The 19,035-nt window shown below is 41.6% G+C and overlaps 1 protein-coding gene across 2 annotated transcripts in view; it reads right to left on the reverse strand.

Moving 5' to 3' along the window:
* vps26a (VPS26, retromer complex component A) overlaps positions 1–19,035 on the reverse strand; it is a 62,612-nt gene that overhangs the window by 24,095 nt on the left and 19,482 nt on the right. For both annotated transcript variants that reach the window (XM_072239137.1, XM_072239136.1), the window contains exons 4-7: positions 9,476–9,632; positions 5,681–5,845; positions 2,898–3,004; positions 2,716–2,784 (exon numbers count right to left, since the gene is read on the reverse strand). In XM_072239137.1, coding sequence (XP_072095238.1) covers positions 2,716–2,784; positions 2,898–3,004; positions 5,681–5,845; positions 9,476–9,632 — 498 coding nt within the window. The remainder of the gene's footprint in view (positions 1–2,715; positions 2,785–2,897; positions 3,005–5,680; positions 5,846–9,475; positions 9,633–19,035) is intronic.

Genomic DNA, 19,035 nt, shown 5'->3' on the forward strand with positions numbered 1-19,035 from the left:
ACTGCAGATCATGGTCTCTCTTTGGGTGTTTTCGTACTGCTTGGTGGGTAGAGGCTTTTTGCTAATATGGGTGAGGTGGGAGGAAGGAGACTGATGCTTTGCTGTTACTTACATGGGGGAGAGTGAGGGAAGGGGGGGCTTTGAGCTTTGAACTTTTTTTGTTGTTCGTTCTTTTAGGGTTCTTCTGTTTTTCGTGGATGTCTATCAAAACTAAGTATTTTGGGTCGTATACTGTACACATTCTCTAATAAACTGAACTATTTGTCCAACACAGTGGCCGCACCACCTACATGTAACTTCTTTTTATTGGTCTTTGCCAAGTGTCTAGTAAATGGTGATAATTGAAGCACTCCGAAAAGTTCCAAAAGGCCCATGCTTTTTCTAAATCTCGTACTGTCTCACCGAAGCAAACAACTGTTAGCGATGATCATGGGAAAGATGTGGAAGTTTTAGACAGAGTGCGGAGGAGAATTATCATGATGATACCTGGATTAGACAGCATGTCTTATGACGACAGGTGGAGTGAGCTAGTACTTTTCTCTTTGGTGCAAAGGAGGATGAGAGGTGACTTGATAGAGGTGTACTAGATGTTAAGAGGCATATAGATAGAGTGGACTTTTTCCTAGGGCGTAAATGGATAATGCAAGGGAGCATAATCTTAAAGTACAGAGGGGATGTCGAAGGGTCTCGGCCTGATACGTCGACTGTACCTCTTCCTAGAGATGCTGCCTGGCCTGCTGCATTCACCAGCAACTTTGATGTGAGTTGAGGGGATGGTAGAGGCAGGTTTATTTTTTTTTTTAAACACAGTGGTGGATGTGTAGAATGTGCTGAAGAGGGTGATGGTCGAGGGACATGAGGGGCACTTAAGAGACTCTTAAATAGACATGTGGATGAAAGACAAAATGGAGTGTTATGTGGGAGGGAAGTGCTAGATTGACCTTGGAGTAGGTTAAAGGGTTGGCACAACATTGTGGGCCGACAGCCTGTACTGTGCTGTAATGTTGCTTGTTCTATCTCGTTCCTCTTTATGAACCATTACTATTGCTTCCAATAAGCCAACTATTAACATCTGAATCCTTCTCCCTCAATGGAGAGAACTGGCATGGAAGCAGTAGGCTGTGATGATACTAAAGCAGTACTGCAGTCGATACATTATTAAAGGTATTTGGAAGTCTCAATTTCTGCTCTCTACTTCTCCAACTCAACCATGTTTATGAATAATTGGAAGAAAGCCTGACTGAAGTATCATCAGCATTCTTAACTTTCTTGAGATCAAATTAATGAACTCAAACGTCTCAGTAATTCTTCAACATGAGAAATAAGCCTGCCTTTTCTTAGAAGTCACAACCCTCCTGGAATGATCAAAGGCTCTAAACATTTGCAAATCTTTTCATTAATACAGGCACAAGTAACTGCAGGTGCTGTAATCTGGAGCAGAAAACAATCTGCCTGAACTAAAGTCAGGCAGCATCCGAGGAGGGAAAACATGTGGTCAACATTTCAGTTGAGATTCTGCATCAAGAAAGGTCGACACCTAAAATGTGAACCTTCCATTGGCCTCTACAGATGCTGCCTGACTGGCGGAACTCCTGTAGCAGTTCTTTGCTTTTCATTACTACTCATGAACTGCTCTCGTACAAATGTGAATTTGAATTCCCAAAATGCATAACCTTTGCCTCACACATTTTTGAATTAAGTTCCACCTGCCACCACACCAAACTGTTCACCCCATCCATGTCCCTCTGTGTTCTTGAACAACCTTCTTCACAATCTATGATTTCTCCAATTTGTGTGTCATCAGCAATAAGACCACCTACTTTCTCATCCAAATCAGTGAAAGGTCCCAGCACTGGCCTCAGCAGTACACGATTTGTTACAGATTTCGTCAGAAAACCACCATGCACCACTATCGTCTGCCTCCTATCACCAATGAGAACTGATTCTAATGTGGCATTCAACTGAATAAAAGGTAATAATCATGACATGACATTGAGCAATTCATTCTCATTGTTGCCTTAGTGTCAGGTGCAGTTCAGGCTGATACTGCCATGTCATGTGCTTTAGTTTATTTCATCACTGATAAACAAAACAATTACACTCAGCACACTTGGTCATTATCTCAGTAACAACCCATATCTTTACACCAGTTGACACTTATTTCACTTGCTGGTGTACAGCTCAATTATTTCTTCAGACAAGAATGGTCAACAAACACTCCACATTTCACAAAATTCCTCAGCCATCACCAGATTTCACTGGGGGGGGGGGGCGGGGAGACAGTATAAATAGCAGGTTTACAGGATAGCAATGCGATCAGGAATCTCTATAGCACCAGTGGCAACACATCACAACTCAATACTCCCTTGGAAAAAGATCAGTTCTCTAACACATCCACCATTCAACACTCTAGAATGCCAACTGTTTCATGAAAGTTGTTAATGCAAATTATTCTATTTGTCTCAAATCTATTTATACAAAATTTAACAAAGCACCATCTTCAGGCATTACAAAAACAGGAAAGAGCACCATAATTGTGTAACTTAGGACAGGCAAGTTTAACGAGTTTAGCTTTACATGCTTCACTGATCTCTAAGAAGAGAACTGCCCTTTAAACCTACTTCCAGTAGTAATAAACAGCCCACATTATGCAGCCACTTGGTAATTATTTTCAGTTGCTGAGATACAAAAAAGCTACATAATTATATATCTCACCTTTAACAGGAGCTCCATCCATTATTTCATACTTGGCAATTGTTTCCGTCTCAGTGGTTGTACTGGGCCCTTTCCAAACAACAAAAAAAAAATCAGGTAAGTGATGTATCGCGATCTCAATGAGCGAGAAAAGACACATGGGGTTCATCAACAATCTCCCAGATTCCCACTGCCAACCTTACCAATACCAGTTATCTCTTTTTTGATCATCTGAAGCTCCATGTGCTGGATTTTGATTCTCACCAACAAGAAGTAGATCTTACCAACTATCACATCCTTCAAGTGGTATCTAAAGAAATCAAAGCAGAATAGGATCCATGTCTTAAAGGTGAGATGGACAATGTACATCACACTAACACTTCAGCATTATTGCCATTGAGACTTTAGTTTCTGAAGTACCAACATCAGAATCAGGTTTATTTTTGTGGTAGCAGTTAAGTATAAGACACTGCCTATAAAAAGTATTCTCCTCCCTTGGAAATCTTCATGTTTTGTTGTTTTACAATATTGAATCACAGTAGATTCAATTTGGCTTTTTTGACAATGATCAACAAAAAACTCCTTCATGTCAAAGTGAAAACAAATTCCTACAAATTGGTCTAAGTTTATTAGAATTACTAAACTCAAAATAATTGATTGCAGTATTAGGTAGATGCACCTTTGGCAGCAATTACAGCTTTGAATCCATGTGGATAGGTCTCTTATTGGCTTTGCATAACTGAACACTGCAATTTGTCCCCATTCTTCTTTACAAAACTGCTCAAGCTCTGTCAGATTGCATGGGGATCTTCAGTGAACAGCCCTTTTCAAGTCCAGCTACAAATTCTCAATTGGATTCAGGTCTGGGCTCTGACTTGGCCACTTCGGGACATTAACTTTGTTGTTTTTAAGCCATTCCTGTGCAGGTTTGGTTTTGTGCTTGGGGTCATTGCCTTGGTGGAAAACAAATCTTTTCCCAAGTTGCAGTTCTTTTACAGACCACATCAGGTTTTCCTCCAGGATTTCTCTGTATTTTGGGACATTCATTTTATCCTCTACCTTCACAAGCCTTCCAGGGCCTGCTGCAGTGAAGCATCCCCACAGCATGATGCAGCCACCTCCATGCTTCATGGTAGGGATGGTGTGTTTTTGATGATGTGCAGAGTTAAAAAGCTCAATTTTGGTTTCAACAGACCATAGAACCTTCTTCCAGCTGACTTCAGAGTCTCCTACATGCCTTCTGGCAAACTCTAGCTGAGATTTCATGTGATTTTTTTTCCAACAGTGGCTTTCTCTTCGCCACTCTCCCATAAAGCCGCAACTGGTGAAGCATCCGGGCAACAATTGTTGCGTGTGCAGTTTCTCCCATCTCAGCCAATGAAGCTTGTAACTCCACCAGAGTTGGCTTCATGGTCTCTCTCACTGGTCTCTTCTTGCATGGTCACTCAGTTTTTTGAGGATGGCCTGCTCGAGGCAGATTTACAGCTGTGCCATATTCTTTCCATTTCTTGATGATTGACTTAACTGTACTCCAAAGGATGTTTAGAGACTTGGAAATGTTCTTGTATCCATCTCCTCACTCGTTCTTTTCAACAACCTATGTGCGGAGTTGTTTGGAGTGTTCTTTTGTCTTCATGGTGTAGTTTTTGACAGGATACTGACTCACCCGCAGTTAAACCTTCCAAATACAGGTGTATTTTACTACAATCAATTGAAACACCTCGACTGTACACAGGTGATCTCCATTTAACTAATTACATGACTTCCAAAACCAACTCACTGCACCAGTGATGATTCGGTGTGCCAGATTAAAGCGGGTGAATACTTATGCAACCAATTCTTTTGGGTTCTATATTTGTAATTAATTTAGATCACTTTGTAGAGATCAGTGTTCACTTCGACACAGAAGAGTGTTTTTCTGTTGATCAATGTCCAAAAAAAGCCAAATTAAATTCACTGTGATTCAATGTTGTAAAACAATAACACACAAGTCTTCCAAGGGAGGTGAATACTTTTCATAGGCACTGTAAAACTCACTACGTTACAATAAAAAATTAAGTAAATAGTGCAAAAGAGGAATAGAGAGAGAGATTCCATGGACCGTTCAGAAGGCAGGGGGAGAAACCTGTTCCTAAATTTTGAGTGTGTATCCAAGGCTCCTGTACCTCCGTCCTGTTGGTAGTAATGAGAAGAGGGCATATCCTGGGTGGTAAGGTTGTTGAGGATAGAGCTGGCCGAGTCCACAACCCTTTGCAGCCACTCTATCCAATCCCACGCATCGGAGCCTCCGCACCAGGCAGTGATGCAAACAGTCAGAATGTTCTCAATTCTACTTCTTTAGAAATTTTATAAGAGTCTTTGGTGACGTACCAAATCTTCTCAAACATCTCATGAAATATAGCTGCTGGCTATACTTCATCTACCAACCTGCTGTACTTTATTTCTGAGATGACATTAAGTGCGTTTAACATTGCTCTCAATTTTAGCCTGACAGTTTTTAATCCTGTCTTTTGATTTTTCCACTGCCAGACTACGGAATACTCCATAAAAACTTACATTGCTCCACCAAAATCACATTAATTCTTCAACATGTCAAAGAATATGGATTGAATTACTTTAGTTACTCTTAATAGGATGAAGTTCTTGTCTATCAGCAATATATGAAGCCTGTATATTATAGAACATAATCTATGGAAAGCTCGATCAGCTGAATAATTTCCAGTTCACACATTTCTTCCAAAAACAAATTTTCTGCTTCCAAATCTAAGGTTGAACATTGTTCAATTAGGCAATAGATGACAAAGTTTCCCCTTCTCCAGGCATACCACAATGTTAATTCACAAATTAGGAACAGGAAAAGTGGCAGCCTGCACATTTCCCACTTGCCTCGCAAGGATCACTACAGAAAGCGACACCAATCATGCTACTGAGAGCAGGAAGTTTAAACAAAATCAAACTGCTGTAAAGAAAAGTGGAAATAACTCACTTTGATTTGTTGTATTCAAACTCGATGTGCAAGCAATCTTCAATGCCCACTTCCATTTTGATGGAGTTATTGACATCTGGGTAGGTAGCAAGCTGGTGCACAATCAGGTCAGATTCCTTTACCAGGTCACTCAAACTTCGGACTATTGTCACTTTCAAGAAATATCTGAAGAAAAATTTGCTAAAATTACTTTTAAGGTTTCATTGGAAAGTGAAGTGCTAGAAATGTTGCTTAAAATAAAGTTATAGAATCTTAACAAATAGGTTGGAACTTCTTAGACACCATAGATCAGTACTCCTAATCACAAACAAGAAAATCATACCAATACAATTAGAAACAAACTTGGAATCTTACTCAAGTAAATTGCACTTTATTAATTGAATCTGGGACAAGTACCTTTGTCAAATGTGCACCAATTATAGACATTTGGTAGTTTTAAACACTGAAAGATATCTCCAGTTCTCCAGAATAAAGGCTCATCATAGGATCAGAAAGTTGCCAAGCTTTGATCTCTGCTGTTTGCTTGCTTTCAGTGATAGTCATCTGTCATGTCTGACGATAACAGTCGTTCTTGTACAGTTCATCTGTTATAGACCCGAAGGTGGCTGTGGAGTCCAAGTCTTGAGCAGCAAACTCGTTCGCAATGAGGGCAGGGGAATTGTTTTGAGTCAAATGGAGGAATTGCTGCTGCAGCTTTCCATCTGTACAATGCCTCTCCTCAAAGTTATCATGGGCAAGTCCTACCAATGCAAACCATTCAGTCCAGTCTTGTGCACACTGTTCCAGCTGCTTTGGAGTAAGTCCAGCATATGCGATGTCAGCTTCCAATCTTTGAACCTCTTGCCCAGAGATAGCATGCCATACAGCAGCTTGTTTGTGAATTTTGGAGCTCTCCATGCATATGACATGTCCTGTCCATCAAAGCTGGGCTTTCAGGATTGCGGTCTCAATGCTCACGTTTTCTCTCTGTTGAAGACTTCCAGGTTTGTGACTTGGTCCAGCCAGTGGATGCCTAGGATCAACCTCAGGCTATGAATGTGGAAGCACTCTCACTGTCTGAGATGTCTTCTGCACACAATCCATATTTCAAAGCCATAAAGGAGACTGCTAACGACGATAGCACTGTAAACCTTGAGCTATGTAGATAGTCGAATGTTGTGCTGATTCAATATGCGTGAACACAGGTGGCCAAGGTTCTGGCTGGCTTTGCAAATCTTGGCATTGATTCCTTATCCAGGGAGCCATCACTAGAGATGATGCTACTGAGGTACCTGAACTCATCTACTGTATTCAATTTTATTCCCTCAAAGGTGATAGGAGGAGAGGCAATAGCTCCAGGAGCAGAGTGAAATAGGACCTCCATCTTTATCAGGCTGATGGCGAGGACAAAGAGGCGAGAGGCTTCTGCAAAGCTGTTGACAATAAGTTGGAGATCAGATTCTGTGTGGGCCATCAGGACACAGTCAGAGCATTTCAAAGATGAACTTCTCAATTGTCTTCAACTTGTTATTCAGACAATGCAGGCCAAAGAGTGATCCATCAAGCCTGTACTTCAGGTACACTCCGTGTTCAAGGTCTCTGATGGCATGGTTCAGCAAACATGCAAAGTATAGGTTAAAAAACACAGGGGCCAACACAAACCCTTGTTTCACACCATTTGAAATGTTGAATGGATTGAAACTTCTCATCTGATAGGATGAGACCACTCATTATTAATGAAAGAGGTGAATAAGGTTGACACATCTGCAAGAGCATCTCAGCTTTGACAATACCGTCCACAGTGCTACTCTGTTGATGGTGTTGAACACTTTGCTCTATAAAAACAGCAATCAAGTTCAAATTTTGTTGTATGCACTTTTCCTGAACCTGACAAAAAATAACCATGTTGCCAGTGCTGCAACCCAAGTGAAAACCATACTTTGTCTCAGGAAGCTGTTCTTCTGCTATGCTGGTGATTACGTGGTTGAGAATTATACGGGTCAGAACCAATGGACGACAGCAAGATGCCTCAGTAACTACCTACTATGACCTGCAGTGACTAAGCCAAAGAAATCTTCTACAGCGAACTTGACCACATCATGAAAGCAATACCACCCGGTGACAAACTCCTGATGGGTGACTTAATGCCAGAGTCAGAAACTACTCCAGAGATTGGAATGGGACACTGGGACATCATGGCATTATTAAGATGAACACCAACGGACTGCTATTTCGTGCTGAAAACAGTCTGAACATCATTCATGAGGTGCTTGATGCGCACAAGAACACTTAAGAGGGAAACCAGAAGAGCGTATAGTTGCTCTAGCAGACAAGGTGAAGGAGAATCCCAAAGGCTTCTCCAGATATATTAAGAGCAAAAGGATAGCAAGTGTCCCAGCAGAGATATTTAAAATGTCCTTAACCACAGGTGAGGTGCAGGAGGATTGGAGGATACCTTATGTTACTCTGCTGCTCAAGAAAGTCTCTCAGAAATGAGCCTTAAAATTATAGGCCAGTGAGTCTAATGTCAGTAGTGGGTGACATGGTAGCAAACCAGTTCATGCTTTTACTGCAAGGACTCAGGCTGGATCCTAACTTCTGGTGTGATTGGTGTTGTATTTGCATAATCTCCCTGCAATCTTGTGTGTTTCCTGGGGTGGCTGGTTTCCCACTGAAGGCCAAGAAATCACTGCTAGGTTATCTACTCAATTTCCCTTGGCAGCAAGTGAATCAGGGCAGTTGATAAGTACGCAAGGCAGAATACGTCACAGGGAACTAAGTGGGGAAGTGGGACTAATAGGGACGCTCTGAGAGCTGGTGTAGGCTTGATGTCCTGAATGGCTTTCTTCCATATCACAAAAGAAAAAATACGATTATCCACCACTACCCTTGGGCTATTGGCAAGATTGAATTACAAGCCAAGCCTAAGAAATGTTAGTGAGCTCTGTGTGAAAGATACTTGTGTAACAATCAGACCTGATTCACTGGCCATAGCAAAAAATTATACTTGGCATTAAATGCAGAATGCTCTCATTCACAAAAGAATGAATAACTGCATTTTCAGGAAACAGATAATTAAAATTAGGTTGCATGGTATAGATGCAATAATTGAAAATGTATTCCAATGAACATAGCTACATTGTAATCTACACTTTTCAGCAACAGGAATGGATTGCTGATACTACAATAAGTGAGTTTACTGAAAGGGACAAAAGACATATCAATTTCACTCCATCCGGTGGCTTAGACAATCTCATACAGCATTCACCAGCTCCGGTTCACACCACGTCATGAACAGTAAAACATGGCCAGTGCGACATGGGTGCCATTTTCTACAATAAGAAACAGTGTGTGCTGGAAATCTGAAATAAATATCAGAGAATACTGCAGATCACTGGAGGGAAGGTGGGATCCATGGAGAGAGAAACCATTAACACCTCAGATGAATGACCTTCCATCAGTTCTGATTTCCAGTATCTGCAGTTCTTGTCTAGGTCTGGATCAATTGTTTATCTGATGTTGATTGGTACAGTCCTTGCACAATGACAATCAATGGGTGGACAAGTTGGTGCTGGTGGGAAAGGAGAGGAAATTAAAAAACAATGCTGCTACTGATCACCATCCAGTCATTGCAGCTGGGAGTGACCAAGAGAATAGGTATCAGCCCCAGCATCTCAGAAAAAAATTTAGCTACATCCTACCACACTTAACGGGTCACTTTCTTGACAGACAGCTGAAGGATATACAATTTGAGGAGCTGAGAGAAACAGAATGTGCACTTATTAAACATGGTTATACTGTACTGAAAGTTGTTACCTTAGTCTGACATTGGCCCCAATATATGACTCATAAGGCTTTTCCACTTGCATGAATTCAAAGTCATAAGTCCTGCTCTGTGTCAGCTCTCCAGGTAAGGCCAGCTCCTTCACCAGATTCACAAACTCATGCGTGTTACTCTTATCACTAAATAGCTCTGCAATGTAGAAAGAAGAGGGTTGTGAAGAACATTCTTTATAATTTCAAGCCAAATCTTTCTTTCCAAAACTGCTACTTCCACATATTTCAGACAAAACAAACTTTTTTAAAAAAGTGAATTAAAAAAGTGCTGTAATATTCCAGAGCTCTAGTGTATCAGATGCCAAAACAACATGATTTCCAAATTTGTCAAAGAATGGATTATCATTGTTTTACTGCAGTATTTAGATGAACACTTGAAAAACCATGGCACAGAAGGCTATGGGCCAAGTGTTAGAAAATGGGTTTAGTCTGGATGGATACTTGACAGATTGCATCAAGCCAGAGCTCAAAGGATCAATTTCCATACTGTATGACTCCATAGCCCTCAACTTAAATACCATGACCATAATATGATAAAATTCACCCTACCGTTTAACAGGCAGAAGCTCAAGTCCGATGTATCTGTACTACAGTGAAGTACAGGGAACTACAGTGGCATGAGAGAGGTACTGACCAAAGTTGACTGGAAGGGTACACTAACAGAGATGATGGCAGAACAGCAATGAATGGACTTTCTGAGAGCAATTTGGAAGGCACAGGATAGATTCATCCCAAAGATACAGTATTCTAAAGGGAAGATGAGGCAACCATGGCTGGCAAGTCAAAGGTAGCAAAAGAGGGGGCATATAATACAGCAAAAATTAGTGCAAAGCTAGAGGATTGGGAAGTTTATAAAAACCAACAGATGGCAACTAAACATGAGGAAATCTGCAGATGCTGGAGTTTCAAGCAACACACAAAGTTGCTGGTGAACACAGCAGGTCAGGCAGCATCTCTAGGAAGAGGTATAGTCGACGTTTCCGGCCAAGACCCTTCATCAGGACTAACTGAAAGAAGAGCTTGTAAAAGATTTGAAAGTGGGAGGGGGAAGGGGAGATCCGAAATGATAGAAGAAAGGAGGGGGAAGGGATGGAGCCAAGAATGGACAGTTGATTGGCAAAAGGGATATGAGAGGATCATGGGACAGGAGGCCTAGGGAGAAAGGAAAAGGGGGGGGACCCAGAGGATGGGCAAGGGGTATAGTGAGAGGGGCAGAGGGAGAAAAAGAATGTGTGTATATAAATAAATAAATAACGGATGGGGGATGTGGGGCATTAGCGGAAGTTTGAGAAGTCAATGTTCATGCTATCAGGTTGGAGGCTACCCAGACGGAATATAAGGTGTTGTTCCTCCAACCTGAGTGTAGCTTCATCTTTACAGTAGAGGAGGCCGTGGATAGACATATCAGAATGGGAATGGGACGTGGAATTAAAATGTGTGGCCACTGGGAGATCCTGCTTTCTCTGGCAGACAGAGCATAGGTGCTCAGTGAAACGATCTCCCAGTCTGCGTCGTGTCTCGCCAATATATAGAAGGCCGCATCAGGAGCACCGGACGCAGTATATCACCCCAGCTGACTCACAGGTGAAGTGTTGCCTCACCTGGAAGGACAGTTGGGGCCCTGAATGGTAGTGAGGGAGGAAGTGTAAGGGCATGTGTAGCACTTGTTCCGCTTACAAGGATAAGTGCCAGGAGGGAGATCAGTGGGGAGGACGAATGGACAAGGGAGTCGCATAGGGAGTGATCCCTGCAGAAAGCAGGGGGGAGGGAAAGATGTGCTTAGTGGTGGGATCCATTCGTTCCCCCCCCCCCCATCCTTCCCCAGTTAGTGCCAGTTAGTAGGTTAACTGGATCATTGCAAGATATGCTGAGATCGGGCAAGGGTTAATCAGAGGGCTGCTGAGCAGCGCAGTTCAAAGAGCCGTAAGGGCCTTTTCTGCACAGTATCTCTAAATATTAAATAATGTCGCTGTCTTACTCAAGTTTGTAAGATATGGCCTGCCCGGCACAAGGGAATGCTGACTATCCCAAAGCAGGCCATTCCTTTCCAAATGTACACAAATCTTTCCCCTCTGTATCCTTTCCAATAATTTTCCTACAACTGATACGAGCCTTACTAGTCACCTATAGTTACCTGGATTATCCCTTTTCCCCTTCCTGAATGAAGGCATTACATGGCTATACTCCAGTCCTCTGGGACCTCACCTGTTGCTGATGAGGACACAAAGCTTGTTGTCAAAGCTCCAACAATCGTCTCACTTCCTTCAATATTCTGAGATATATGCCATCAGGCCCTGGGGATTTATCCACCTCAATGCTTTTCAGAAGACCCAGCACCACCTCCTCAATTTCAAAGTGTTCCAGCTCATTAGCATGCCCCGTTCTGTTTTCATTATCCTCCAATTTCTTCTCCTCAGTAAATACCAACACAAAGTGCTCTTTTAGTACCTCAGACAATTGCTCTGACTGCAGCACTATTTCCCTCTGTTGTTCTTGATAGACTTACTTTCTTCTCAATTTATCCACTTTTTTTTGATATAAAGAATAAAATGTCTTGGAATTCTCCTTGACACTGTTCATCAAGAACATTTAGTGGTCCCAGGTAACCACCTGCTTGAGTACTTTCTTTTTATCTTGATAATCCACAAAATCCTGTTTGATTTTAGCTTCCTAAACCTTACATATGTATCCTTTTTCTTTCACTAAACCTCCAGTTTCCTCCCACAGTCCAAAGGCATAGCGGTAAATCATTGTAAATCACCCTGTGATTGGGTGGTGTGGTTCATAGGGCTGGAAGGGCCTGCTGCAACTGTATCACAAATAAATAAACAATCCTTGAACAGGATCATAGAGATAATTTAACATATCCAAGCCTGAGTGTTTGTGAAACCTCGGCTGGTTTAATTCCATTCATCCAGTTACAGGAAAGTTTCAGAATTTCCTAAAGGGGAAGTTCAAAATGATGAACCACAATAGTCACAAAAAGTTGAGTACTGGCTTATAAAAGATAAATCAGCTTTGAGGGAGTAGAAATAGTAACTCTCATTATAACTCTTTAAAAGTATTATGCCAAACATAATTAAATAGATTTATAGCTGATAAAACTTCCAAGACATTACAGCCTTGGGAATCCATGGTTTGCAAGAAGACTTTTTTTTACAAAGTAAGACTTCCATATACATAATTATGCTGATCAGATATTTTAGTTATACTATTATGTTTCGAAATTCTCTACAGAAATTATTTGTGAAGCAGAGGCACAAGCCAGAAAATGTAAACTACTTTCAGGGATGGCACCACCTCGATTTTTCATTTAACTAACTTCAGTCAGAAACTAGATCAATACCTAAACAAGACCGGATAGGATTCCTGGGTTAAGAAAAATCCTGCTTTCTGCCTATTTACAACTGAGTGTGAGTTGAGGGAGGTATCCAGCTCAATGACTAGCATACAAATGCCCAAACAGAACAAAACAGAAACTACTTATTACAACTGAAACAGTGAAGTTTGTAAATATTAAGGATTATGCTCTCTTCTTCCTCCTGTAAAATCAACCACAAAAGTAAAGTACAAAGCAGAATCCAGAGCAACAGACACAAAACGCTGGAGGAACTCAGGTCAGCCTGCATCTATGGAAATGAATAAACAGTCGATGTTTCCAGTCAAGGCCCTCCTTTAGGATGAAAAAGGAAAGGGAAAGATGCCAGAATAAAAAGATGGAGGAGGGGAAAATGGATAATGAAAAGGTAATAGATGATAGAAAAGGTAAAAGGCTGGAAGAGAAGGCATCTGATCGGAGAGGACTGAACCACAGGAAAAAGGTAAGGAGGAGGGGACCCAGGGGAAAGTGATATGCAAGTTAGAAGAGGTAAAGGGCCAGATTGGGGAGTAAAAGAGGAGTGATTTTTTTTTAAAACCTGAGGAGAAATCAGTACCAATGCCATCAGGTTGTAGCCTACACAGATGGAATTCAAGGTGTTGCTCTGCCATCCTGAGGGTGGCCTCATCTTGGCACAAGAGGAGGCCGTGGATCGACATGTCGGAATGGGATTCAGAATTAAAACATTTGGCAACCAGGAAGTTCTGCTTTTGGTAGATGGAGCAAAGGTGCTCCGCAAAGCGGACCTCCAATTTACTACAGGTCTCACCAACGTTGAGGAGGCTGCATCAGGAGCACTGCATACAATAGACGAGATGGTGAATGACCAGGTGTAGCACTTAGGCCGCTTGCAGGGACAGGTGCCAGGGGGAAAATTAGTGGAGAAGGATGAATGGACAAGGGAATTGTGGAAGAAACGAACCCTGCGGAAAGCAGGGGGAGGGGGGGGTTAAGATATAACCATATAACAATCACAGCACGGAAACAGGCCACCTCGGCCCTTCTAGTCCGTACCGAACTCTTACTCTCACCTAGTCCCACCGACCTGCACTCAGCCCATAACCCTCCATTTTTTTCCTGTCCATATATTTATCCAATTTAACTTTAAATGACAACATTGAACCTGCCTCAACCACTTCTGCTGCAAGCTCGTTCTACCCAGCTACCACTCCCTGAGTAAAGAAGTTCCCCCTCATGTTACCCCTAAACTTTTGCCCTTTAACTCTCAATTCATGTCCTCTTGTTTGAATCTCTCCCACTCTCAATGGAAAAAGCCTATCCACGTCAACTCTATCAATCCCCCTCATAATTTTAAATACCTCTATCAAGTCCCCCCTCAACCTTCTACGTTCCAAAGAATAAAGACCCAACTTGTTCAACCTTTCTCTGTGACTTAGGTGATGAAACCCAGGTAACATTCTAGTAAATCTTCTCTGTACTCTCTCTATTTTGTTGACATCTTTCCTATAATTCAGTGACCAAAACTATGCACAATACTCCAAATTTGGCCACACCAATGCCTTGTACAATTTTAACATTACATCCCAACTCCTATACTCAATGCTCTGATTTATAAAGGCCAGCATACCAAAAGCTTTCTTCACCACCCTATCCACATGAGATTCCACCTTCAGAGAACTATGCACCATTATTCCTAGATCCCTCTGTTCTATTGCATTCTTCAATACCCTACCATTTACCATGTATGTCCTACTTTGATTAGTCCTACCAAAATGTAGCATCTCAGATTTATCAGCATTAAACTGCATCTGCCATCTTTCAGCCCACTCTTCTAACTGGCCTAAATCTCTCTGCAAGCTTTGAAAACCTACTTCATTATCCACAACTCCACCTACCTTAGTATCATCTGCATACTTACTCATCCAATTTACCACCCCTTCATCCAGATCATTAATATATATGACAAATAACATTCGACCTAGTACAGATCCCTGAGGCACACCACTAGTCACCGGCCTCCAACCTGACAAACAGTTATCCACCACCACGCTCTGGCGTCTCCCATCCAGCCACTGCTGAATCCATTTTACTACTTCAATATTAATACCTAACAATTGAACCTTCCTAACCAACCTTCCGTGTGGGACCTTTTCAAAGGCCTTACTGAAGTCCATATAGACAACATCCACCACTTTACCCTCGTCAACCTTCCTAGTAACCTCAAAAAATTCAATAAGGTTTGTCAAACATGACCTTCCATATACAAATCCATGTTGACTGTTCCGTATCAGACCCTGTCTATCCAGATAATTATATATACCATCTCTAAGAATACTTTCCATCAATTTACCCACCACTGACGTCAAACTCACAGGCCGATAATTGTTAGGTTTACTCTTAGAACCCTTTTTAAACAATGTTCAGTGGTAGGATCAGAATCCAAGTCACCTGTATAAAGGGAATCAAACCCTTAACTGTAGAAGTACACTTACATGGTTGTCTGGATGTCATTAATATTCAAATATTGCTTCAAAAAATTTCCACTGTACAATCTAAAATGAACAGAAAATTCTGAAGTAGAGATCTTCAGCTTAATATATATTTAAACAGGAATACACCACATTATCTTTCAAGCCTTCTCCACCATTCACTAATATTATGTCTGTTCTTCCACATCATACCACCATTCTCATCTCACTCAATTCCCAGAAACCTACCAATCTCTAGTGAATGAATGTAACTTAGTTTCCACGGTTACCCAGGACACAGAGTTCATCCTCTACTAAACATATTCAGATCAATTTTTCCTCCAGGAGGAAAGATCACATTGATCACAACTTTGATCATTCAGGAAATACATCTCTTATTTATTTATTAATCTACAGCGCAGAATAGGCCCTTCAAGTCGAGCCACAAGCAATCCTCCCAATCTAGCCCTAGTCTAATCAAGGGACAATTTATAATGCCCAATTAACCTACCAACCAACCGGTAGGTCTGTGGACTGTTGGAGGAAACCGGAGAACCTGGAGAAAACCAATGGGTCACAGGGAGAACATACAAACTCCTTACAGGCAGCAGCGGGAAATGAACCCGGGTCGCTGGTACTATGTGTTTTGGTTTAGGAAAAGCACTGATACATTTCTCACAGATCTACGCTGGTTAAGAGGGTGCACTGAGATACTTAATTCACAAGTCTATACTATATAGAGAGCGGTTGAGATCCCTCTCTTGCTTCACTCTGGATAAAACCTTCCGACACAAAAACACAGGTATGCAATCTGGGACATTATCCCTCATAATGAGGCACCTATAAACACCATAATCCTGCTGAATTCCTATTTATTCCCCAGTTGGAGCAGATGACGGTTCAGGTTTTGCAGTTGTCATAATGCAAAACAGTCATTATATCAATGCCATAACAGTGAAACTAACTTCTAGAGTAAGCAGAAACATTTCAGCCGATAAATCCAGAAGTTTGACTCCCTGCTTATACACCACGTGAAATACAGCAATTACTTTGGTATAAAACTCTGTAAACTAGTTCATAAAAAGTCTGCTGATTTCCATTTTAAAAAAATTATATTTATTAAATTGGCTTTGACCATAAGACACTGGAGCAGAATGCAGAATTAAGCCATCAAGCCCATTCAATCATTGCCCATTTATCCTCCCTTTCAACCTTATTCTTCTGCCTTCTCCCCGAAGCTTAGACACTTACTAATCAAGAACAAATCAACCTCTGCTTTGAATATACCCAATGACTTGGCCTCCACAGCCATCTGTGGCAATGAATTCCACAGATTCACCTTTTGGCGGCTAAATAAATTCCTCCTCAACTCTGCTCTAAAGCAGTGTCTTTCTATTCTGAGGCTGTGCGCTCAGGTTCTAGACTATTGAAAACATCCTTTTCATGTCCACTCAATCTATCCTTTCAACATTAGATAGGTTTCATTGAGATCATCCCCTCTGCCCCCATTCTTCTAAACTTCAGTGAGTACAAGCCTAGAACATCCAATACTCCTCATACGTTAACCATTTCATTCCTGACATCACTCTCATAAATGTTTTAAAACCAAATTTTTAAGATAGTGTTCTTGACCTTAATTATTGCTCACTTAGATCTTCACTCAAAATCTATTTTTCCATGAATAGCAATGTTACCAGATTTCAAATATCCACGCTTTTTAATTTTTTTTTTAATTCACTGACATTTCAGCTGGCTCCTTTGTCCCAAACACATGCTCCAATCTACATTTTGCAGAGTAAAATAAGGGGAAATTTTAAAATTTTGCTTCATACTTCCCAGTTTGCACTTTGTAAGATTCAATTCACAAGCTGCTAAGCCTGAAAAATGATATCACTGCTGCAGAATGCCATGAAATCATACAACTTGATTTGTGAGGGGATCCAGGAGTGCCCCTATTAACTGTTTGGAGAGAGACACTTATCATTGATGGTTTGTTTGGAAAGGAGAGAGAGACAGAGTTATTTACCACCGATGTGTTGCTTGGGGGGGGGGGAGGGGGAGGGAGGGGGAGGGAGGGGGAGGGAGGGGGAGGGAGGGGGAGGGAGGGGGAGGGAGGGGGAGGGAGGGGGAGGGAGGGGGAGGGAGGGGGAGGGAGAGGGAGGGAGACACACACACACGGATGAAGATTGACAGTTGGACTGTCACTTTAAGGCACTGGAAGTAACTTTGGATTTTTACTGAGTTTGGAGTTGGAGACAGCACCGAGCAGCTCGAAGGTTGCTATGGTGACCAAAGGCAGATTGTTGATGTTACTTTCAAGGACTTGCTGCCTGCTTGCACTCCTTTACAGACAAAGGAGGGACGGACTCTTTGAATGACAGGTGAAATAAATGGGAGGTCAGATGATACAGACCTAGGACACATGATCTGGACACTGAATGAGCATTGTTGTGCCCGCAGAGAAAGTGGGTTTTGGAGGATTGTTCAGGTGGATCGACCCAAATTGCTATTCCATCAGTGAAGAAGGAACTGGTGGGGAGTTGTCTATGTGTCCACCCTCGCCTGGGTGATAGCTCCACCACAGAAGACCGGTCCCCCTGGTTAAAGTCACAGTCGGTGACTTGTAAAGGATTTCGGAGGACGACGAGAAGATCGACGGCATCAGCTCACCTGAAGACTCAACTCACTCTCTCTCTCTCTCTCTCTCTCTCTCACAATCACTACTCAACTAAATACCACTAACTGAACTGAACTTTACTCAACATCGTAAGACTGTACCTTTTTACCCCTAGACTTAAAGAAGCTTGGTTTTCGTACATATATATTCCACACTTACTTTTATATATAATCATTGCTAACCTGTGTCATTTATCTACATTTATATTACTGTATTGCTTAGTTACTAATAAATATTATTAGTTGTTAGCAATACGAGACTCCAAAGTGTTTTCCATCTCTGCTGGTTTCTTAACCCCTGTCACGGTGTACGTGACAGATTCCTGATCATAAACAATCTGTGGAAAGGGAAAATCTACTAAACCGAGAGCACGAGATCTTTAGGGGCAACATTCTTTGATAGCAGAGGCAATCACCAGAGCTATTAACTACAGGAAAAATTAACTTGGAATGAGAACAAACACAAGAAAAGGAGTAGGCCAATCAGCCCTTTGCAACAGACAAGATCTGAACATCACAGTAGGCCCAATCTTCACTTCAACACCACTTCCCCATCCCTCTAATATGCGTTGAATATACTCAATGACTCCACTCATACAGATTTCTGGGGTCAAGAACTCCAAAGAATCACTACCCACAGTATATGACAAAAGAGGAGACCTGCCACACCATTAAATACAATTATGGCTGATCTACTCCAGGTCTCAATTCCCCCTCTGTGCCAGACCTCCATAGTCCTCTATTCCTTTAAATCTTTCAAAGGTTTAACTTTTAATGATCTACCTTAAAGGGAGAGCCTCTTAATCTGAAACTGTACGGTCTATGCAGATACCCCTACCAAAGGAAACATCTTCCCAAGCACCCTTACAAGCTTCAATGAAATGATCACTCATTCTTCTATGCTTTCATAAATGTGGACCAAACTTCTCTTCACACTTCAACCAAAGAATCAAACTAGTGAATCTTCTTTGTGCAGCCCCTAATGCAAGTACAGCTATGCTCAAACAGTACTTTGTGACTGCAGTTAAAAAAAGCTTCCATTTTTATACCCCATG

The sequence above is a fragment of the Mobula birostris genome, chromosome 21, assembly GCF_030028105.1.
Source record: "Mobula birostris isolate sMobBir1 chromosome 21, sMobBir1.hap1, whole genome shotgun sequence".
In the NCBI taxonomy this organism is placed as follows: Eukaryota; Metazoa; Chordata; class Chondrichthyes; order Myliobatiformes; family Myliobatidae; genus Mobula; species Mobula birostris.